The following is a 24068-nucleotide window of genomic DNA, read 5'->3' as shown; positions in this document are numbered from 1 at the left end:
TGATTACAGCCTCCTCTAAATAGATGCTGATGGCACAACCACACACGCAGCTCGGATCAGGGCGAGGCAAGACATGAATCCACATGTCTATCACCCGTTAGAAACACCGCTGAGGGCTGCTGCTGTCTAGCTCCTTGATACAGAGCCCTGGCAGCAAACCTGAACTCCAAAAGGCTCAGCTACAGTTACTGCTCAGCCTTGAGGTGTTCAAACTGCAGCTATGGCTCTGCTCTGCAAGAGTTAGAGGAGATCCCTGTGCATCAGATTGGGCTGTCACTATGTTTTAATTCACCATGCCATCCAGTGGCTCTGAACTCCACCATGGCGAGTTACAGCTGTAAATGTTTTCAGAGAAGTTATTAACTGAGTGATCTCACACAGCTACTTCCTTCCCTGTCACCCCAATTCTCCTATGGTTTGTGTAACAATTATGTCTTCAGAAATGTAAATAACCTCAGGATGGGGTCTGCTTTCCCATCATAAGCAGGAAATAAAAGTTGTTCTAAATAAACTTGTCCAACAGCAGGTCAAGATGGCTCTTTGTTGAGATGTTAAGTTTCTTGATTGTGGGCCCAGAATGGAAGATGTCACTCAAAGACAGCAGTCAAGCACACCGAGGATGACTCAGAGCTGTGCTAACAAAGGTACCAGGCCCAGTACCAGTAACTCAATACCAGGTTGGAAATACGGTGGCGTGCGAACATATATTAAAGCCTCTGAAATCACCCAATCTCTGCACCCAAACAATTCCTTGACAGTCTGCAGCAGATACCATCTCATTTTTCCTCAGGTGACCGTGGTTTAGCACAACAGGCTTCAGTGTGCATGGAAATTAGTTCATACGTGCGCTGTGCCCCTACAGATGACATTCCTGTCAGGTTTTACAATTCCAGCACTATGAAAATATTACAAACTGCCCATCAGGATGGGAAGCAACGAGGTGATGTCAAGGGAGATCAGTGAGGCTGTGACAGCAGCAAGTGCACTAATGGGTGATCTGTTCTCTTCCGCAGACAGGCAGCTGTCACAGGGAGACATAAGCCATCCTTCTGCTTCTCAGTACAGCTGGACAGAGAACCCATGAAAAAAAATGCTCAACCTCTGGGAGATTAAATACAAAACCAAACAAAGTGAAACAGAAAATATCTAAGGAATAAAAGGCCAAAAGAATAAAAGCAACTTTTCCTAACACATGGCCAAGGAGGTAGAAAATCAACAGCATCACGCACACAGCTGAATGAAGATACATCACAGTAGTACTCCATGGTTTTCTTTCTGCATCTGTGCTCTCCTTTGGTAACGTGCCAGAGCTCTACAGGCACAGGGAAAGTACTGCCCTATCATGAAGCATCCGTAGAAGAAATCAGTTATAAACCAAAGATGGTAGGTGAGCAGTAACAAAATATGAGGCTCAAAAAGAACTCACCAGGGTGAAAAGGAATTCCAGGGTAAAACACTACAAATAGTAGCTTAACTATTTCTTGCTTAAAACTCACTTAGCTCCAGAGGACTTGAATGCAGCATGAGATCAGGTTTTTGAAGGAGTGCACAGGAGGTCAAAGTAGTTCATTAAACCTCTATGTGTCCAGTATAACGTTCACAACGAACAAAGGGGTAGGGACTATTACAAAGAACAGAAACAGTGAGCTAAGTGTGAACTATCGCAGTGGGGAAGAGGCAAGATGGGTTTTATAAAGTGGAGTCATGTCCCACACACACAAAGTTCTTTGGAGGATTTGGCTCCACACCTTTTATCCACATGCTTGCTGGCTGATACAATTTTCTTGGATCTCCAAAAGACATTTGATAAAGTTCCTTTGCCAAAAGGCTTTTACAGAAACAAGTCTGACATGGGACAAACAGGAGCCAACACACAGATGCAGGGGAGGGAGCAACTGTCAAGTTTCCCATGTGGAAGTTGCTCATCAGGAAGGAGTATCTGGCCTTTGGTTATTACTATCAGCCTGTCCTTCAACAAAGCCCAAGTCTGCTGCTGCAACACTGCTTAGTGGTCTTGAAGGTAGCAATGAACTGAGAAGTCAGAGCTCAAGTAACTCCTAACGTGGCCACAAGGCAACCAGCAGATTCCTGGCATTTGGTTTCACAGAACAGAGGCAATAACCTCGATCAAACTTGTCTTTGGAGTGAAAAGGTTACTTCCAGAGCCTGGAAAGAAAGTGAACCCCCTCAAGGGACCCAACCAAACCGGCCAGGCTCAGACCCAGCCAGGCATGCCAGCACTGCAGCTGGCTCCTTGCAAGGGCCAGGCCCTGAGGACACCTCCTGCCTGAGCCCCAAGGGCCCACAGCAGCTCAGCTCAGCCCAGCCTGCCGCCATCCTGGAGTCAGAGAGAAGAGCCATTAGCGGAGCAATGCAGATGACAACGTCACACACGGGACAGGCAGGAGTGGAAGAGCCCTCTAATAAACATGTCCTTCTGGGAAAGGACATGAAAGAACAGGAAGCTTCACACAGCAATGACTCATACACAAAATTAGCCACCAGAAAAAGCTCTTTTCATTCTCATGTGAGCCCAACTTCCAATCAGAGCCTCAGAGACAGCCAAACCCCCAAATTTAAGACCATTCTTTCCTCTTTATTCACAAATAGTTTAGTATGAGGAGAGGGCACCTGAGGAAAGGCAGAATTGTATTTTCTTTTTCCTCTTTTTCTAAAGGAAATTCAAATGTCCCGGGAGAAAAAGGGGGGAGGATCCAGGGAAGAAAGGATTTTCCAGATTCATATGAAAAGCACTCAAGTAGCATGAACACAACATTGACAATCAGATTGTAAAAACAGTGTAACTGGCACCCTTTTGACTTACTATGTAAAAAAAAAAAAAAAAAAAAAATCTGCTTCTGCCTTCTTTCTTCTGGTCTTTCAGTTATTTATTCACTTCCGTTCTGAAGGCATTTGCTTTGTTTTTCCCCATTTCTTCCATTCTTCTGGTATTAGTGTGTCCTGGAAAGAAAAATCCAAAAAATTAACTCTTCCAGGCAACAAAGCACTTCCTTGCACAGTAAAAAAGTGTCCCCAGACCCCTCATTCTCTCTCAAAGGAAGCTTGTCAGATAAGCTTCTCAAAGCAAGCTTACTGGAGTGACAAAACCAGTACTGCAAAGGAACGGAGGACTGAACTCAAGGAGGATGGAAATGGTCAAAGTGAAGGTTAATTTCTGGTGCAAAAGGGATGGATGAGCCTTGTAAATTACAGAACTGACCAAAAAAGCAGGGCTGAATGCAAAGCCTGCAGGTATCTTAACTGCTCTTCTACTTTGAAAAGGGCCAGTCTATCCACTTGGAATCAGCTGGTCCACGTAAACACAAAGAAAAGACCTTCATGTCCCCAAGAAGATGAAGCAGTCTAATGTGGGCACAGCAAAGCCAGGCCCAGCTATGGATGCTGAACACTTGACAGTCCAGCCCTAGAAGCTGGTAACAATACAGACACATCTGGGTCAGCAGAAAACCCAGCAATAAGGACAAATGCTTGTGACTGCACATGCACTAACTTATGGCTTGTGGTTAAGCGATCTTCCAGGATCACTCACAGCCCACAGGGAATTAAGCAGTTAAAATACCAGGCTGAGAAACAGAAAACACACAAGCTGTGGAGAACACACTCTCAAGGCATTTGGTTACAGGCAACCAAAAAGCTGGCTCAAAGCTATGCTAAAAAGAAGCATCCAGGGACAAGAACAGCACCAGCAACACAGCCGCGGTGCAGCCAGCATTCATCTACCAGAACAAGTGACAGCCACCTCCTGTTCCTCTCCAGTTAACTTGCCACGGCTTGTTCTGTGCTCAAATGCCTGAAAACACTCCAGGGAGAGGAGATAGTAACAGGGTGTTTTTCTATGGGACATGATGCCAAATGCTCCACAGGTAATTTTCATGAAACCATCCTCCATGCTATCTGATCTGCAGACAGGAGCTTATAGCACTGCACGGCGTTTCTGTGACACAGCCACCCACGGTGGTTTTGTTTTCATAGAATCAGAGTGGTTTGGGTTGGGAGGGACCTCAAAGACCATCCAGTTCCAACCCCCCTGCCATGGCAGGGACACCTCCCACTAGACCAGGTTGCTCAAGGCTCCATCCAACCTGTTCTTGAACACTGCCAGGGATGGAGTATCCACAACTTCCTTAGGCAACTTGTTCCAGTGTCGCACCACCTACAGGGTGAAGAACTTCTTCCTTGTATCTAGTCTAAACCTGCCCTCTTCCAGCTTCCAACCATTACCCCTCGTCCTGTCACTGCAGGCCCTTGTAGAAAGTCCCTCCCCAGCCTTCCTGCAGGCCCCCTTCAGGTACTGGAAGGCCACTAGTAGGTCTCCCCAGAGCCTTCTCTTTCCCAGGCTGAACAAGCCCAACGCTCTCAGTCTGTCCTCGTAGGAAAGGTGTTCCAACCCTCTGACCATCTCAGTAGCCCTCCTCTAGACTCGCTCCAACAGCTCCACGTCTTTCTTGTGCTGAGGGCTCCAGAGCTGGCCACAGTATTCCAGGTGGGGTCTCATGAGGGCAGATAAGAAGGGCAGAATCACCTCCCTCAACCTGCTGGCCACACTTCTTTTGATGTTTTGCACCACAAAAAAAACCTGAGCTCCGTTCAATGCACTGTGTGTGCGCCCCAAGCACTGATTGTGAACATGACAGAGAGCAGATGCTCACGAGATGTACCCGTGCAGCACGCTGTACAGTGATTTCGGTCTCATCACAGAACTTGTCCCAGATGCTCTCTCCAAAGTAAAATGGTGCGCTGAACAAGGAATGAAGCCACACATGCACATTCAGAATTGGGGAGCATGCAGAGCAGCAGACAGTCCTGCTTCCTGCACCACCGCGGAAACAGCAAACTGGGATCTTACCTGCTCAGAATGAAAGGAAACAAAGGGCTTTGCACCGGTAACTGACAGTGGAGACCTACCAGATGATTGTATTGAATGGAGGGGGCTGGCTGCTGCCGCTGACTGAGTCACCAGCTCAGTCTAATAGGAGGGTGAACCCTGGATTAGGTCATGTTCTCAGCTGAATGAGGTGGTGCTGACCTGGCTCTGCTGCACACAGACCTCTCACCACCCCAAGCAAGGGCGTAATTCAGCAGCTGGAGTGCCTGGCAGCTGAACAACCAGAACACTGCACAGGGGATAGGGAGTACCAACAGCAGGATGGGAACAGTCCAGGTATCACCCATTTTCATCATGTTCTCCTCCAGCCAACATTACTAATAATTTGTTTAAAGGAACAACATTGCTTACACCAGGTTTATTTCATCACCTGATAGCTGCTTGGCACCCAAGACAGGATATTCACATGTGCAAATATTACCATACAGACTTCAGATGATTAAGGAACTCACACAAAGGCAAATTTAGTCTCAGAGGACACATACTGCTAACACGCACACCCAGCTGTAGTCAAGGACACCCAAGGACTGATTTAAAGCCCAATAAGCAATGTTAGAAGGAAGCAGCTTCAGCTCAGATATCTTTTTGTACAAGGAGCGAGTGATGAAGTGAAATGAAACAGGCAGCATGCCCAGGAAAGGCAAATTCCAAAAAGGCCCTTACTTCTAGAAGAGCTGGTCACTAGCAAAACCCTTTTACCGCAGCGTTCTATATTTTGCCAACCTACTGCTCTGCTCTGCAGCGATCCTGCCAAAAGGAGAGAGGAAGAAAGGTTCAGAGAGGATAGCAAGGAGGAAAGCAGGCCTGCTCCAGCAACCCGAGCCAGTGACAGAAATGCAAAAAGCAAAACCAGGCCTTCTGGTAACTTCTGTAAAAAGATGGTTTCTCCAGTCCCCTTCCCATGCCCGCCAGCGGTCTCCATAGTGGAACAGCAGCTTTGCCTCAAAGTGCAATCTAGTTAATTATCACTGCACTTCAACATCTGAGCCAGGCTAGCCGCGCGTTAACAAAGAGACGCCTTTTTGAACTTTAAAGCCATGTACAAAGGGTTTAACTTTAGCTTAAGGTAGAAGTTTTACTTTCAAATTTGCCATTGTAGTTGCAGCTTCATGTCATTTACCGTGAAAGAGCATACAGACTCCCCCTGCAGTGTTTTGAAGTAGGAACCAACCACCTGCATTTATGTGCTAACAGAAGCCCTGGTTGAGCAAAGACACTTAGAAGTAAGCTTCATTGTATTCTTTTCCCCCAAACCTGTATCCTAGGCAATCTGTAATTAATAATGATCTTATCATTACTCTTTAAATTAAAAAGGAAATATTATCACATGACATAACATAGCCCCGTGGCAACAAAATCCCAGTAAGAACTGTTATGCTAACAAGAGAAAGTGCCACAGTGGAGAGAGCTGGACATCCAGGGGAGCAAGGCTGAGAAAGCTGGGAGGATGGTATGGAAAGGGTTGATAATCATCATCCTCCCTGCTACAGCCATGCAAGTAGAGACGTTTTAAAGACCACAAACCAATGCAAAACACCTGGAAAACTATATACTTGTGGGTTTTTTTTTTTTTACCGCTCTTGTCCCAGTTTTAACAGTGTAATCAAAAAACTGAGAACCCAGGGGTATCTATCCAAGGATAAACAACTCCTAGTGGCTCAAAGAGGGGAAAGTAAGAAAAGCACAGGTTTGATGGCAAAGCATGTCAATAAGATCATCTTCAAAGCCAAACTCTACATTAGTACAGAAAGGTTAAAACTGAAGGAGAGGGAATGGTTCGCCCTGTAATTAATGCACTGTATTGGAAGCCCGGGCCAGCAAGCTGCCTGCAGGCTGCCTAAGCCATGGCAGTCACGAGACACTGCGTGGCAGAAGACACAGGTGTGAAGAATCAGTCCAATGCCAGCACAGAAATGAATGTTGTATCCTTAACATTTACCAGAATGTAAATTTTCCCTCGTTTTGCTCGTGTGTGTTGTCCTTTGTTGCTGCACACCTCCAATCTGCTTCCCTTTTCTCTATAATCCCCCTTTAGGCAGGGGGAGACAGCAGAAAGATAGCCACACCTTACCTTCCTCTTAAAACTTCTCTCACACGCACAGCTACAGAGGAGTTAGGCCCCTTCTGTGTTTAAAGTGGCTTTTATTATCTAACAATACTGTAAGAGCTTGATAGGTCATGTAGTAAAACAAATTTGTCAGTGAATGTGTCCCACCAAATATGGGTTTCCCCACGTCAGAGTGCACATACTTCCACAGTTTGCGTTTTCTGTGACTGATCACTTTGGCAAGCGGCCACGTGGAGCAGTTAGCTGTATCTCAGTGAGAGCCACTCATCTCCCTACTCAGTTCAAGCCCTTATTCTGACAACAGGCACAGAAGTGGGACCGAGCAGTCCGTCCCCACACCCAAGAACCAAAAGCAGCATTCATCACCGTGTCACCTACTGACACGCAGAGCATCAACGTGAGCTCCTCCCCAGCGACTGTAAAAGCAGCTCCCACCGCACATCTGCCCCTGGCTCACCGTTTTACTGCTTTCTGAGCCAGCATCCTGTTGCCTGCCAGGAATGTGACGCCACCCAAAATGGCCAAGTACTTCAGAGTCTGGAACATGTTGAGCTGAGTCCAGTAGACATACATGAGTCCCAACATCGCTGTGAAAAAAAACCAGAGCGCGCCCAGGGCTGAAATTGCATTTCAAGGACCAACCATTTGTTATTCTCAGAACAACTGTTACGTTGCACTGCCAGGCCTATGCATTTGGTTTTTATCTCACTTCTGAAGCTCTGAAATGGCAGATCTAAAGACTATACATTATTGCCAGGGGAAGAAGGCATCTGGGTCTCCATACTGCAGAAAAATGTGACACTGACAGCTTGCAATCAACCCTCTTGTGCCAGAATTGTGGATCTTTATAGACATTAAGGGCTACTAAAAGGAGGCAAATACTCTGGATTTCAACAGAGGACACTAACCTTTGCACATCTGTAGGAGCTTACAGCTTTATAGAGCTTCCAAGGAAACTGGCTTGGATTAAGAAACACACTGTCATTTGGGAAACAGTACATCCAATGTTCTCCCAACCTGATATGTTTTTGAAATTCTACCAAGACAGTAAATAACTGTGCAACCAAGGGCATAATAAAATTGATGAAAAAAAATTGGTCCGGCCAAAGAAAAAAAAAGAGCTTTCACATGAAAGTTTTAAAGAAAAGCTGCTGTCTTTCACTTAGACAGCAGTCCCCCAGTTTTATTCCCCACAGAAACTCCCTGCTTACAAAGGATAAACACGCAATAGAGAAAGTGTGACCTCTGGAAATACGAGGTTCTATTAAGTACAGATAAATGGGGAGAGGGACGAGCCCGGATAATGATGGCTGTTATAAGCTGATGGCCAAAACAGCTTTACCACCATATTAACAATCATGAAAAGCAGGAAGGCAGATGAAAACAAGAGAACAAATGTTATGCTATTATGTCATTATAGTTAATAGGTTGCAAGCCCATTAACCACCAGGGCTCTCATCTCTAACTCCCAGGTGAGAAGGTCAAACAAAGCAGAAAGCCTCTGACACTTACCAGCATGTCCCATGTGAAAAACAATGGTGCTGGGAGCAAAGCTGAAGTTGGAGATGTTGGCACCTATTTTTATCCACTAAAAGGAAAAGAAACAAAATCTGAGTTATAACAGCCTTGTAAACACAAGCTTTTATTTTAACCTTCAGGATCTTCCCAGCCTGTTTGTGTTAAGCTCTTCAGTGAATACAGTGTAGTCTCCTCTACATGAGGACGGAGCAGTAATTTTGCTAAAGACAACACTGTTGAGCTCCTTTAGTGAAAATTTCTCCTGCTGCTTCTAACTGCCCAAGTGCAGTTCCTCAGTCATCTTTAACTCAGAGAGTATTGCTCCAAATCTACATCTCCCAGAAAAATAAACATTGCTATTTCTATCCAGCTGAATTAATTTCAATTACAAAGACAAAAAAGAGGTAAGGTTCTAGTTTTGGACACAGCAAAACCCCAGCTACAGATACAAGATGTTTGCTCATTAAAACAATTTCAGTTTTTAGAGTACAAACGAGAAAGGCATGAAGGATGGGAAACAGGAGCAGTAGCAATGAGATTTTTCACTGAAGTGTCCTCAACACGTATATTGTGAACTCCAGAGACCAGTGGACATGACCATCTGAATGCCAGCTTTCATTGAGACTAGCTAATGGGAAATTACTGCCAAGCAAATAAGGGATCAGTTTCACCCCCCAAATAAGGAGTAGTTTAACTTGATGAGATTTTGTATTGCATCAAGTTCTAAACACTGATCTGATGACACAGTAACAGAAGATGTTTCAACTACAGACATCCAAATACTAATTACATCCATAAATGGGAATCCATCTGATAGGATTAAGCAAACAGGTTTGTGTTGTGATGGATACACTAAGTTCAAGGCAGAATCACTGCTCGCTTTCCTGCGGAAATCTAATGTTAGTTATAACTTAACCTGCCCACTGTTATTCAACATCCCTAGCAGAAGGACACTGGAGAAACTCACCCCACCTTCTTCTAATTGGCAGCAATTTTTCTCTGTTTCGACTATAAACTCAGAAGCAGCAGTTTAGGAAAGAGACAACACCAGACCCATGCTCTGCACTGACCTTTGCTAGCTATGACTCCAACACTGCTGTGCTAGTCATGATCAACCAAGAGATGTAATAGGGACTTTAGCTGGCTAACCTCCTAAGGGACTTTGGACTGGGCAGGAAAAAAGTTGTTCTTCTGTGGCCCAGTTCACTCACCAGAATGAGCAGCAAAAGCAGGGGGGAGAGAATCAACGCTGTGAAAGTGTTAGATACCACCGTGGGAGGCCTCTTCTCAGGTTCCCTGAAGAGGTGCTGCAAACAAACAAAACCAACTCATAAGTAGGAGTATTCCAACAGAGCAGCTTCTCAGCTCCCCAGAGCACCAGCTGCAGCCCTGGTGCCGGTCCCAGATGTTCCTCTGGATGATAAGCATTCCTCTTAAGGCAAAGACTGACTCTTTAAAGCAGCGTCTATTCCAGTCTCTGCACATTTGATCTCTTGCACAGTAACCTCCCTTGCACTCACAGAAGCACTTGTTAGCTTGTCATCAGCACAGATGGCTGGAATGAAGCAAGAGAAATCTTCAAAGCAGAGAGCTTTTGCTGGTGCTTACTTAGTCGAGTTTTCATGTCTGAATCTTCTCAGTGACACCAGTTGCTCTCTTACAGGTAGGACACACAGCTTATTTACTCATACTCCAGAGGACTGCAACAGATTTCTTTCCATTAAGCAGTAACTCTGGTCTTCCTTTAACTACATTACTTACATAGTGATGTATGTACAGTGAGAGATGACTTTTCAAAAATAAATTATGAAGAGAACAAACAATACTGGTAGGACAAGCCCCACATCTCTGCACATAATACCTGTTTTTGACCGTACCTGGATTTCAGGTTTGGGAACAAAGAGATTCTTGGACTGGACTGCGGATGGCGCATCCTCTTCTGGGAACTTGATCACAACATCAGCCTGAAATGAAATCGTGCAGAAGTTTGCATGAAACAAACTTCAAGAAGTTTGATTATTAACGTACTAAAAATTTTATAAAACCTATTCCATTACTGTGGCCTATTTCCTTATTTGTCAATCTATGATTGACATGGTTTTTAAAGGAAACTAAGAAAAAGCTTAACAAGCAATTTCTGCTAAACAGAGGCAGTAATGTCATGCACCCACCACTAAGAATTGGACTTATTTTGAGCACAGCAAGCACAGAAAGGCTAAACCTTGAAGTGCTTGCTGTGAAATTACAATCAAACCCATAAACGTTCTGAAGTTTCTGCTCCACCACATGATGAAACAAACATTCATTTCTGTCTTGCTTTGATGCTTACTTAAAAACTTAAAATGAACAGCAAACCTCAGAGCCCGTAAATGGCCAAAAGGATTTTGGTTCACTAGAAAGAACAAAACATTTGAGCTTTTTTCTTCCACATCTGTACCATGCCCTCCTGTTAAGACTGCCAGTAATGTCAAAACCACCTCAACACACTTCCAGCTACATACCACATTCCACAGGATTGGATTTTCCAAAGTGGCATCTCCAATTATCAAGTAAAGAGTGTAGGTACCAGAGGCAGAGTCAAATTCAGTCTTTCTTTCAGAGGTATCCAGTTCAAACTTGTACACATTCTTGCTATCTGGTTCTGCAACAAACACGACCTCCTGGCCAGTCTTTTGGTTGTGAAGTCGGACAAAAGTCTGAAAGGAAAGATTGAAACATTTCTGGAATACCTCATAGCACATTTACAAATGCCAGTGAAATGAGAGATTTAACCCCAAACTAAAAAGCACAACATTAACAAAAGTTCCAGTATAAACTGGGAGCCTGGGTGTCTAGATCGCTGCAAATCAGCAAAGGTCTATGTCTCTCTGGGTAACTACAGTAACACAGGACCAAGACCCTCCAGTGGCCCACTTGGGGTACAGGGCAATACACTGAATGTTACTTAACAGAGTATATGCAACAGCACACAACAGGGATGTATGCACGTAGGGTTTGGGTTTTTTTCCTATTTACACAGCAAAAAAAAAATTAAAGAAATTCTACATTTAAGGACTTTTCCAGCAAACAATCTATACTGAAAAAAATCAGCAGTGTGCTTTTACAGTGCAGGCTACCTGCACTCCTTTTGTTCAGTAAGATACAGTACCAGAGCCCGAAGAGGCTTCATTTAACATACAGCCAAAACAAACGAACTGAATCCACTTCCCATCTACCAAGACCGGTGATCTTTCACAGTTCATGTCAGAAACATAAGGCTTCTCAAAACCTATCAAATCTTTTCCAGAGCAACTGTCACCTCAGATGCTTCAAGATGGAACATCTCTGTGACACAGCAATGAAAAAATTTGTCCTAACCTGGTGAGGGATGAGTTCAGCTCCACTGTTCACATCTATCAGCTGGAAGGACAAAGCAAAATTCTGATGGCTGTCAGCAGTGAATGAGCCCTTGGCTTTGGCTGGGTAAGCTACCCTAGGAGAAAAGAAACCAAACAGAATTGAGGTGATCTTCCAAGAGAAGGCCTGGCGTTCAAAGAAACTGAGGTGTGCAAGCCTGTCTAGCAGTACTGGAGTCTATTCAGCACGGACGAGCTATTTTATCAAGAATTCAGGTGAACCTGTCTTTCTTTTTCCCCATAAATTTAAGGGAAAACAAATGAACAGGTTTTTTGTGATCTACATACCTTGCCCATTCTTGAGTAAAACAGCTGTTTGTTGCAAGATTCAAAGGAACACCAGAAGAAGGTTTGCTAATACTACACATTCCTTTTAGCCAAGGCTATGCTACAACCGAAGGTGTGATGGCAGCAGAACAGAAAAAACAGCCACTCAAGCTTCAGCACAGGAAGGCTGTATCAACACACACAGAGGGGCCCCAGCGAGGCTGTGCAACTCAAGTCAAATTCCATACATTACATTCTAACCGATGTCAGTTAAAACCGGTTACATTAAGTTCAAGTACAGCTAGCAATGGGGCAGCCACACCCCCCAAACACAGCGTACATGTTGCTTTCAAGCATCTCTACCAAGGCCCAATAGTATCAGAAACATTGACACAATTCTTTTAACTTGCTTTCGCTATGGAGCGGTGCCAACAAAGGAACAGAAGAGACTGCCTGGCTTCTGTTAGTGCTCATTTCAGTATTAAGGAAAACCACCTATAAAAATAACCATTATCCTCACAATGAACTTGCAGGTTTAAGAGAAACAGCATGGGTATAACTTTGTAGTTATTCCAACACAAGATTCCTCTGCTTTAGCTGAAGTAGGTAAAGCTCAGAAGACCTCTGGTCTAGAGCCAGAGTTGCCTCTTAAAGGATCACACACACCGAGTTGTTTTACCTGGTTGTTTTTGGTGCAATGCTTTGATCTTTATCCACAGTAGAAAGATCTACATTAGTAATCCCAACTTCTGTGGAAACTTTTACTTTCAGCTGCAACAAAGCACAACAGAAAATGATGCAGAGCGCTCTACATATACTAGTTACGGTCAAGTTCACTGCACAAGCTTTACCTCTTCCGTCCCCTTCCCCATAGAAGGCCTTACGCTAAGTCAAAGACAGAACCTAACCTGAACAGAAGGATCTACAGCAATCTACCTCCTAGCAGAGCTCCTGCATCAGTCACTAGCCCCAACCCATCCCATTCCTCCCTGCACAAGCAGCCAGCTCTGAAGGCACCAACTTCTCGGTTGTGCCGGAGTTAGCTGCCCTTCGGAGAATGGCTTTTAATGGAACAGTCCAACTATCCAGATTCAACTAGTTTTCCTTCTGAATGAGCAGAAACTAGCTATTAAAGATTACATTACAAATGACACGACGTAAAACTGCATGTGCATAGGTACTTCTGCTTACTGGATAGCAATCTGAGGTGAGGTCGGTCGCCGGACAGCAACCACTTAGGCCTTTGTTGGCTCCTAAAGCCTAATAGGTTTCTGCTGATTTTATTACCAGCAGGCAAAAGCCAAAGCATTCCTGCAGACCTGCACTTTGTTCAGCAAGCCTTCCTTCAGTCACAGCATTTATCACTTGGTGCAGGGCAGCCAATAAGGCCCTGCCATTTATCACACTCCTCTGGGCCAAGTGCAGTATAAACCCCAGGCAGAGAAATGACTTCCTGCCCTCTCCCCAGTCCCAAACCACACACCATCTAGGCAGTGAACCTCAGTGGGTTTGACTGATTTCAATCCTTCTCTCAAAACTAAGCAGTTACTGCAGTCTGTAGTTTTTAATTAGCACATTTGTTCTCACAGCTTACAAATGCTCCCCTGGAGAATTAAAGTTTCACTGCCAAGATATTTTTCATCGTATACTACAATTTGTTATTACAGGTTTGCTCATGTGAACCAGTCCCACACCCTCACCCTGAAAAATAATTCACAGGGAACTTGTGGGAAAAATATGTAAAAACATAAATCAAAGTATTCAGGTCAGGCTTCAAACACAACAGTCTTGACAGTTCCTTTACAACAAAAAGCATAATTAAAGATAGAGGTTACCCCTGAAAATGGATCCACTAACATGTAGACTATTCAGGCTAATTTTAGTAAAGCCTTAGTTTGTTCCAAGATGGGAGCAAAGAAAGACAGACTAATGAAATATTAATTTTAAAAGAAGTTACGTGAAGGGAACTCGGAGCTGCTACACACAGCCCCTCCAACTGAACAGTACACAAACATCTCTCAAATATTTTAATGCCAGGAAATGTAGTCTCTGCCGGAGTAATAACCCACTGGTTTAGCTCATTACTGTCAAAACGATGGTGCATTAAGGACAATTAATGCTAATAACAGTAAGGAAAAAAAAAAAGCACAGCTCCCTCAGCAGTCCTCCCCCGTAACGACGTGTCTTATTAGAGGCGGCTCACACAAAGCCACCCCAGCGTTAATACGTTCCTACCGGTACCTCTGTGTGCCAGCAGCGAGCTCAAGCAGGACCAATCAATCCCCTTTTGACACTCCTAAGTGCCATTACTACTACAACGACAACATCAATTTGATACACAGAGTAAAGGTTAGCAGTTGTCAATAAGTGTCCTCCTCCACTCCAAGCTGACTGTGCTGAAAGACTTTAAAAGCTAATCTTTTCCTTAAAAACTAACCCTGGGAGCAGACATCATTGGAGAAGAGCACTCTTAGCTATTGACACTGGGGTGACTATAGGAATAGTCACAGAGGTCACATTCTTCCCACTGTAAAACTCGAGGAAAGTGAGCCTCTGAGTGTTTATAGATAAAACTCTTCTTCAGAAAGGTGTGGTACAACAGCTTTTGCCACCAAAAAAGGGGTATGTATGCAGGAAATGAAAACTTCATTTCCATTTGCTTTGGTCACGGTTTCCCCACTACAAAAGCATCACAATATACAGAGTTAGGAGATACCAAAAGACCCCCTTGACTCTCTTGTAGGGCTCCAGAGCTTATACAAACAGAGAACAAATGCTCAGCTTCCATACATCAGGCTATCGCCAGACAACTGCTAGCCAAGCCTTGAGATTTACGGACTCAAATCTTCAACAGTCTGAAGAACTAACATTCTTAGTAATCATTTTTGCACAGCTACTTTGGGCTTATATATTAACACATCCACTGCTAGCCCCTGTTCATACGCTGTCAGATCAGCATCTAAGTAATAAGTCAGTTTCAAAATTCACACAAATCTTTTGATCATATATTAATCTGGTTACTGGTCGTAATCCTGAGTCAAAATCCAACGCATTATGGAAAAACATGTGATAAAAATGCCATACAACTGGCAACATCCTTAATGGGTATAAATAAAAAGCCATTTCAGTGATCCGGCACAGAATTAAAATGCCATCAAAAAGCACACCCACCTCAATTTTGTTAGCAATGAACCGCTTGTCTCCATCAACACTGATAGAGAAATCGTAATATCCACTTGCAGGTTTCACATTCATGAAGTCCAGCTCAAAGACATCTCTATAACAAAAGCAAGGTGTTAAGTATCCTCTAGGACAAAAACAGCAGCCTACAAATATGTAACATCTTGCTACCCAGAAGTCTCCAACTATGCTAGATTAAGGGAGGAAGCAGACAAACCCAGCACAAAACTAACATTGCTAAGCACAGCGGGAAAAGAACTCTTCAAAGTTCCCCCGAAGTCAGAAGAACATTGCAATTTCCTACTCCAATTCAAAAGAAAAACAACAGAAATTCACCATCACTACCAAACGTGCTCAGTCACCCACTACCAACCAAATGCAACTACAGCATTTTGAGTGTTCCATCATACAAACGTTTTTCAGGTGGAAGAATACATAAGGAAAGTAAGTCCAACGCTGTTTAAATAACACCTGCTTGCCTTACAAACTGTGAAAATAAAGATTATTTTCTTACCCTGACAGAGCAAATGTTGTCTGCTGAAGGACAGTGGCTTTGCTAGATGCAGACTTGGCGTAGTCAAGCTTTACAGAAGCTTGAGTCAGTGGCTGGGACATAACGTCAGTCACTTGTAGCTACAATAGAAAAACAAAAGTTTCCATGAAACCCGTTGTCCCAGAAGGAATGCAGGAGTGCAGACGACTCGCTGCCCCTCTGTATTATACACAGAGCTCGCCCCTGCCCAGCATCCCAGATTCACCCAGCTCTTTCTAATGTAACTGGGAACGATAAAGTTTGTAATCAGCAGAGCTGACCCCCATACAGTGCCTTCTTCAGGCAGTGTCTGGTAAGCCCTGGGTACGCAGCGGTTCCCAAGAATCACTTCATAAAAGCACTAAAACCCCAGATCTCCTGGAACCTGAGTCCTGGAGCTAAAAATGAGAGACATCACCTTACGTTCAGTCAGCCCAGACCTACAATACTAAAGACTGAGCCAAGAGAGGAGTTAAGATTTGGAGCTAAGGACTCACCCTGAGTACGGGCTGATGGTGAGACACGGCTGCAGGCCCGTCGGGCACAACAATGACAGGCAAGTGGTAGCGGTTCCGGGATAAAGCACCTGCGGCACAAGCAACGCTGAAGGCCTCTGAGAGTGTCTCAAAGTTCTTCTTGCTAAAGATTGCATTCATCAACTGGATAATTTGATCCTGAAAGAGGAAAAGCAAATCACATCTAAGCACCAGCGGCTTACCACAACATTGCAGACTGGCTCAGTACAATGTTATTAAAAAAAACATCATTCATAAAGACTGTTTAATTTCCCACTTGCTTTAAAAATAACTCAAGTTATGAGGTAACCCAAAATTAGCTACCTTTTGAGTGTCACATTATCATTCTTATGCTTGGCTGGGAGGTTCCAACCACAATTGCTGCAATTAATTGTGCTAAAAACTTGCAGAAACAGAATTTGGATCTAGCTCTTCAAACTACGCGTTTCAGAATGGAAGATGCCGTCAGATCAACTATCCAGACTGTGTCCAGCTGCAAAAAGACAATGTGGCTCCAGGAACCATACAACTGTCTTCATACAGTGGAGGACGACTAGGCTAGACATCCTGGCTACCTGCCAAGCCGGGAAGGCCACAGCATGGTGATGCAAAGCACCCTAAGGGCTCTGGAAGGAGCCAGTCTAGGCCCACGCAGGCTTATCCCCTCAGGCTCAGCAGTGCCCTGGGGCTAAGAGGATTAGCTTTAAAGCAGTACCACCAGGAGCATAGAGCCAGCTCTGGCTCTGGGATGTGCCAGAGCTAATTTGTTCTCTCCGAAGGAGGAGTGGGGTGGGATCGCGTCCCCCAGCTGGTTTTGCAGCCTGACTTTGTAGAGCTAGTGCGTCTGCACCACGCTCCGCAGGGCATGCCATGTTATTTGGATTCTTCCATCACTCCCTGCTGGTCTGGAAAACAGAGGGATTGGTTACCTGTACTTTGACCCAAGCAAAGGATTGTGGGCTACATTCTAATCAGAAATGAGAATAATGAAAGGCAATCCCAAACAAAGGAGCGGGCATACAACTTAGTAACCTAGAAGAACACTTTTGAATGAAATCTACTGCATCTCAAATTTTCACCCTCCTACTTGTACTAACGAGCAGCAATGCACTTCACAACTAGCGAAAGCATCCAGCCAGACGCTACAGAACTCCTGCATAGTGCAAACCCTGCAGTTATATGGAGGGCATGGCATAGCTCCAGACCCTAATCAGCAACTGACACTCTCATTTAAATTACAGGGGAAAAAAAGGGAGCTACAGAGCTATTTTTTCACATACTACATGTTAATTTCTAAAGAGAGTTTTGTGGCCTTCTGGAGGCACTCTCACCATTCACAAGAGATAAAGCTTTAAGCCCCAACAATAGCACTTCTGACAGCACAATTCTGAAACGACACTAAATAATTTTCCTTAATTGGTCTTTTTTTTTTGAACATCATTTGGACGCTGACAGTTTGAATTGTGCGTAGCAGAATCACCAACTCAAAAACGACATCAAAATTAATTTGCGTTAGTCTGTTTGGCAGCAGCATGGAAGAGAGCCAGGAATGAACTCAGATGCCTGACACTGGCTTCTGTCTCGACGCTGCCACTTCGGCTTGTGCTTTAGGGAGCTGCCATTCTCAATCAAAAGTACATCTAACACAGTTAACTTGTCGTGGAAAAAAATTACTAAGTGGACAGCTTGCAGTAACGATTTCTACCTTAATCAAGCTCAAAAGGAATTTCCAGTAGTCATTCGTTTTAGACAACAAGTTTTTGCATCTGGATTCCTGCAGGCATATGGTACTAATGTTGTTTCCCTTCTGGGCACCCCAAACTAGGGTGCTGCACTTCCTCACAGGTAAATAACATTTGCAAAATGCTTTGAAATGCTGGAAAGTGCTAGACAAGTGCCAAATACCAGAACAAACTCTGAAACAAGAAGGGGTTTTTTCAACAGCTTGTCTCAATAAATAGTGAAAAACTAGGCCTCACTTGCGATTTCCTTCTGTATGTTTGAAAAAGCAAAAAAACCAAACTGAATTCAGTCTGTGATCTTGAAAGCGGAATTTTCTCCCAGATTCTACTACTTAACATTCCCTCTGAGATGTCCACTTTCACTGAGTGTGCTCATTATTTTTTCCAGCAGAAATTCTACCAAGTCATACCGGCCTCTGGCACGGCACAACAGGAACTAGGCAGATCCTTTTTGTGAGCTACAACGTGTGAAGGAGGAAAAGGCAGATACAGACCTCTTTCATCGCTGGCTCCGTGCCCACATGGTCTGAAAGCTTATAGGCAGCAGCAACAAACAGTGCAGTTGTCTCAATTCCTTCTTCAAACTGCAGATAAACTCCACCCAAGTCATCCAGGCGAGCAACAAGATCCTGACAGAAAGAGTTACTAAAATTTAAATTGCATTCTAGTAGATTCACAGAAGTTAACTCTACTGTTAGGCCTGTAATCAAGAGTATCTGTATGGAATCACTGATGTATCTTGTAACAGTCATCTAGAAACAGGAAGAAAAAGAAACCTTCAGCATTTAGTGGATTTAATTATATTTAAAAGTCATGACTTTCTGTGTTTCAGTCCACTGTCAAACAGTTACAAGTCCAGAAGAAATACTGGCTTGAAAGGAAGAGCCGAGCCAACCCACATCATGCAGGCAAGGAATTAGCCAGGTTGGTTTTTCATTTTGTGTATCACATTAATACAGCTTTTAATACTGCAGAGGTCTAAAATTCCTGAAAAGTTAGAGAGCACAGCATGGTCCTACCTCTATCTCCTCAACAATGCCACTTAGATCTGCCTGCTGGGACAAGTAAGACGCCGTCTCCAAAGCCTGGATGGTTCTTAAACAAGAACAAACAAAACAAAACCATTGTATAATTTTTCCTTCCTTAAAAGCCAGACGTCATCTAAATCAAAGCAACTACAGCTTCTAGTCTGAATGAAGTGTAAACCAGGTATTACTCATTCAGTTGACTCGCAACAATGAACATGAAGTGATTTAGTGCAAATGTGGAATTTGTTAGGGGAGCACCACTTTAGCCGCATCAGCGCTGCAATAAACTCTGCAAAGGCAGAGAAGAAACCAAACGCTGATCCCTGTACAGCACGGATCCCCAGACTTGCTACTGAGGCTTCCAGGAACCCATTTTTTTTCATCAAAAAAACAAGTTCTAAAGTTTCCCTTTCTTCCCCAGCTTTTAAGGAAAGCTCTATTCTCTCATTTCACAGTAAGATTCTTAATTCTTTGGTGATACATGCCAGGATTCCTTCCGCTTACTGGCACGTTTTTTCCACCTCACAGTGTCGGCATCCCAGCCTACAAACAACAGGGCTGAGGAAGAGCATTAAGCGTATGTACCGCAGCCATCAATGGCACAGAACCACGGCTGGGGATTAAGTAAAAAGTACGTTGTGAATCTTTCTAAAAGAGGAGTCTTCTTTGGGATACATCCTTTTTCCTGACCATTTTTCTTGAACTAAACTGAATACGTGAAGGTCATTTGCAAAATCACACAGAAAATAGCCCAAAAAAGTATTTTTCATCCCACCTGAAGGACAACACTGAACTGCACAAACACATCAAATGAAAACACAGCACCTACTCTGCTACACCTATGTTACAAAAATTAAGTGTTAAAATATCCGTTACTCCAAACCCCAACTGCCTAAGGGATAAACACGCAACAGTGAGTCTGAAAGACTTACGCCAGCACGTTTTCCTCTTTGCTAAGACGAGCAGTAAGCGCACCAAGAGCTTCCTGGGATGCTAAAGGAAGGCCAAAGGCACTCAGGGCCCCAACGGCGTGGAAGATCTGGGTGACTGAGGAATCCTCACTGACAGCTGCAAGCAGCAGCTCCCTGGTCTCGTTTGAAATGGTAACCTGAGGAAGAACACAGGGAACACGTTGATTCACACTGGAAAAAACACTGATTTCTTCCTGGAGCAAGACACTTGATTGGTGAATGACTATAAGCTTTTGGAGAAAAGCCCTTTATCATTTGTTACCTTTTAGTTTAATTAATTAAATCCCTAAGTTTTGCTGTCAACTATCAACTGCTACAGCTTTTCATCTGGTACCATATCATTGTGCAGTGCCAGTGGTACTGATGAAAAACAGGGTTTGGATAACGCACCCACAGTCCAGCAAGGGGGACCTGCATTTGTACTGTTGCAGTGTTTCAACACGGGGTTCACATCCGAACACTTCACCATCCACCCAAAGAGTTTTTAATCGACACAGCTGCCGTGACTTCTGTTAAAATGTGCTGGCTCCTTTTTTCTTAGCTACCAACGTTTAATCAAGAAACAGCCCCCCAGAATTACTCGGGGCCTAATACCTGCTTTATATCTTTACACTTTGCCTCGTACAGAGCACTCTCAGACACTTCATGAGTTATTTACCTAAGTGACAACAGAGTACAACCCACCAAAAGAAAGTAAAAGTTGAAGTTATGCATCAAATAAACCCAAGAAAAAGATCAAGGCAAGTATTTCCTTGGTAACATCTGCCTTCAGAGCTCAGGGCTCCAGACTCACCTCGCAGCCAGACAGGACGCGGATGGACTGTGCAGCATAGAAGAGGGAATCGACACTGCTGGAGTCCACGTGAGATTTGATGAAATTGCACGCAGCCTGTGAAGAAGTAGTTAACTTACATCAACAGTCTTGACTTAAGTCACTGAAAGGAGATTTAAATGACACTCTAAGACAATTTCACGTACACACACATGCTTTATTTACACTGGAAAAAAGGCAAATGAAATCCTTAGTAATATTTGCAATGCAGCATAGCCTAGAACCCCCCAGATTCTACTCTGCTAAGTGCTGCACAGAAACAAAACGTGGTTCCTGCTAAAAGAGAGAAGTGACTTTTCACATAAACTCTACTGCAAACAGAATTCAAGTTTAAATTGAGTATAATTATAAAACATATAAAAGCACATGGGTATATTTAGTAGGGAAAATCTTCCAGGATAGAGAACAGATGAACAGAAATTCTGTGGGCGAGCTTCCTTCCCAGCTGTACATCACACACAATCACTGATGGATATAGAATTTCAAAGCCTACAGAAAGAAAAGCCAGGTAAGCATTTACAGGATGAAGGCAAGCAATGAGACTGCTCATTAACCTGCAGCCAGCTTATTATTAACCGACAGCTAGATGGATGGATCATCAAGATTCCATTTTAACCAGAAAATAACCAAGAATTTAACTGTTCATATATCACTCACTGTTTTTTGAGTATGTGGAGCACAGGTGTTAACAAGTAGGACAGGATTTTCATGCTACAGCTACCTATGAATACTGACATATGTTCACCTGTTATGTCTAGCCATTATTTTTACTACCTCTACCTTTTAAATAGTCTCACTCCATGAAAAGTGACACTGTCCAGAAAAAGAGTCTCATCACAAACCTCAAGGAACAAATAAATAATTACTGTTTAGCTTCAGAAGCAAAGGCAGTATTATCATTGCCAAAACTAGGAACTATCAAAAAACCCTGCCACACCAACACAAAGGCAGCACTCCTCAGCCTAGCCTGCGGAGGGTCACCCAGCAAGGCTGCAGCGTGGTGAACCGCAGCATCTCCACGATGAGTCTGTGGTGCAAAGGCACAGCATTCAAAGAGGAACTAAGGCCAAATGGTTTAAAACCACTGAACTAGCTGAATTTATGAGGAAATAACACACTTATGTTAACAGCTTAGGTGCACCTGTAAGCAGGTATGCCTACGTGAGCAGGTCGTTACAAAGACAACCTGCAACGCTTAAACTAGAAATGCTTAAAGACACGAAGGGCAGTAAGCATCGTGCTGATGCCACAAGCCTTTGCTTCCAGTTTGCACACTAGGGAACATATTTGATAGACAAAAATATCAAGATCATGGCCGAATTTACTTTTGGAATGAAACAACGAGAGCTCTATTTAACAGGACAGCAAAGCAAACATGCTGCGGGCAGAAATCTTTTTCACAAAACAGAGAAACAAACTGATCGCTACAGTCCCATCACAACAGGCCGTGGAAGAGCGAGCCCTGAAACCACCATTTAGAGCCAGTAAGTGTAAGAGAGCCCGTGACACGTGGCTGCCCACACGAAGATGCAACTTACTCAAGCAGCACAGCTGAAAGATGGTAACTCGGAGCGGTTTGTTCCCGCTCAGCACGTAACACACGTATGCTTTACATTCCCCTCACGGTCTGCCACAGCACAGCTCGCCAGACAAACTCATCATGCCGCACCTTTTGCTGCTTTGCTGCGCCTACAGCTCCTCGGCACAGCAAACCGCCTTGCCCGGGGCCGCACGGCAGGGCAGCCGCCAGCGGCGGAGCGGGGACTGGGGGCGCGGCAGCACCGGCGGCCCCGCCGGGGCCCCACGACCGCTCACCTTTTCGTCCTCCACCCGCACCCCCAGGCTGGCAAGGCCCACGATGGAGTAGAAGGCGGCCTGCACGTCGGCGAAGGGCCGCTCCAGCGCCGCCCTCAGCCGGGCCAGGTCGCGGGCGGTGAGGCGGTGGCTGGGGGCCAGGGCCTGGGCATCGGCGAGGAGGAGGAGGAGGCCGAGGGCCGCCCCCAAACGCAGCCGCGGGCCTGCGGAGAGACAAGCGAGTTACCCCGCGGCCCTGCCCCGCGGAACCGAGCGCCGCGCCCGCCGCGCCGCCCTGCCCCAGCCCGCTCCCCACCGCGGCCCCCGCCTCACCCGGCGCCGCCATGATGCCGCCCGCCACCCGGGCCACGGCGCCGCTTCCGCCCCGCGCCCCGCCCCGGCCCGCCCCATGGCGTCCGCGCCACCGGGGAGGCGGGAGCGGCCGCGTATTTTGCGAGGAGGCCTCAGCCCCACGGGCGCCCGCTACGGACACGGCGAAACTCTAACAGCGAGCAGACGGCGGGGGGCGGGCGGGAGGCGGGAGGAGACGGGGCGGCAGCGGGGCTGCCCGGGGAGCGGCGGCGGCGGCTCCCCTGGGCGGAGGGAGTGGTACGGGCCTCCCGGCGGCCCTCGGCGGCGGGCGGGGGCGGCCCCTGGCGGGGATGTGGGCTGCGCTGATTGGCCGAGCCGCCCGCGGGGCCTGAGCGCGCCAGGGCGCCTTAAAGGGGAAGCGGCGTAAAGGCGGGCCGGGAGTTGCGCACGTGCCCGCGCCGTGCCATGTTGTGTTCCGTTGTGTTCCGTGGGGATACGCCGTGGCATTTTGTATCACCCATGTACTGCCATGCCAAGCTGGGCCACGCCATGGCGTGCTGGGCCACGCCCCGTCCCGACGCCATGCCGCAGCACGCCGTGGTGTGTCGTGTGATGCCCTGCCGCGCCGCTTCACCTTGTCCCGGCCCATGCTGTGCCGTGCCGTGCCGTGCCGTGCCGTACCTGCTGTGCCATGCCGGGCCGCGGGCCGTGCCGTACCCACTGTGCCATACCGGGCCGTGCCATGCCGTGCCATGTCGTGCCATGCCAGCCCATGCCTCTGGGAGCTCCCCATGCCGCTGGCCTCAGAGCCCAGTGCATTTCCCCACTGTCCCACCAGCTCCTTGTGTCTCAGCATCTTCCCTGCAACCGTGGTGGGAAGGCGCTTATCCCCCCCCGCCCGGGGAAGGGCAGTGGTCCTGGGGTGTCAGCAAACCTCCAGGCGCCCTGGGACTCAACAGAACGGCCATCGAGCGATGCAAGGCTGCTAATTCACCCGGGATGCAGTTA

At 45.7% G+C, this 24068-nt stretch overlaps 1 protein-coding gene across 1 annotated transcript; it reads right to left on the bottom strand.

Moving 5' to 3' along the window:
• Positions 1-5547: 5547 nt before the first annotated feature.
• Positions 5548-23094, bottom strand: RPN2 (ribophorin II). Its single transcript, XM_086474624.1, has 17 exons — positions 23082-23094; positions 22770-22972; positions 20916-21011; positions 20084-20259; positions 19143-19218; positions 18618-18752; positions 16364-16540; positions 15849-15967; positions 15326-15431; positions 12834-12925; positions 11850-11964; positions 10994-11188; positions 10370-10456; positions 9704-9799; positions 8487-8562; positions 7432-7561; positions 5548-5653 (listed from the first exon to the last, which is right to left on the bottom strand). Exons 1-17 carry the CDS (start codon positions 23092-23094, stop codon positions 5602-5604), a joined length of 1944 nt encoding a protein of 647 aa, XP_086330750.1. The 3' UTR covers positions 5548-5601.
• Between the last annotated feature and the right edge of the window lie 974 nt (positions 23095-24068).

The sequence above is a fragment of the Leptosomus discolor genome, chromosome 17 (genome assembly GCF_034619465.1).
Source record: "Leptosomus discolor isolate bLepDis1 chromosome 17, bLepDis1.hap2, whole genome shotgun sequence".
NCBI classification, from domain to species: Eukaryota; Metazoa; Chordata; class Aves; order Leptosomiformes; family Leptosomidae; genus Leptosomus; species Leptosomus discolor.
Note: the sequence above shows the minus strand (reverse complement) of the source record. Positions and strands in the feature narration are given on the sequence as shown.

What these genes read in the sequence shown, in the direction of transcription:
- RPN2 (XM_086474624.1), bottom strand. An exon ending in GCGTCCTGTCTGGCTGCGAG is followed by an intron (nt 20,260 to 20,915) that starts GTGAGTCTGGAG and finishes GTTCTTCCTCAG; the next exon opens with GTTACCATTTCAAACGAGAC. An exon ending in CGGAGCCAGCGATGAAAGAG is followed by an intron (nt 16,541 to 18,617) that starts GTCTGTATCTGC and finishes TTCCTCTTTCAG; the next exon opens with GATCAAATTATCCAGTTGAT.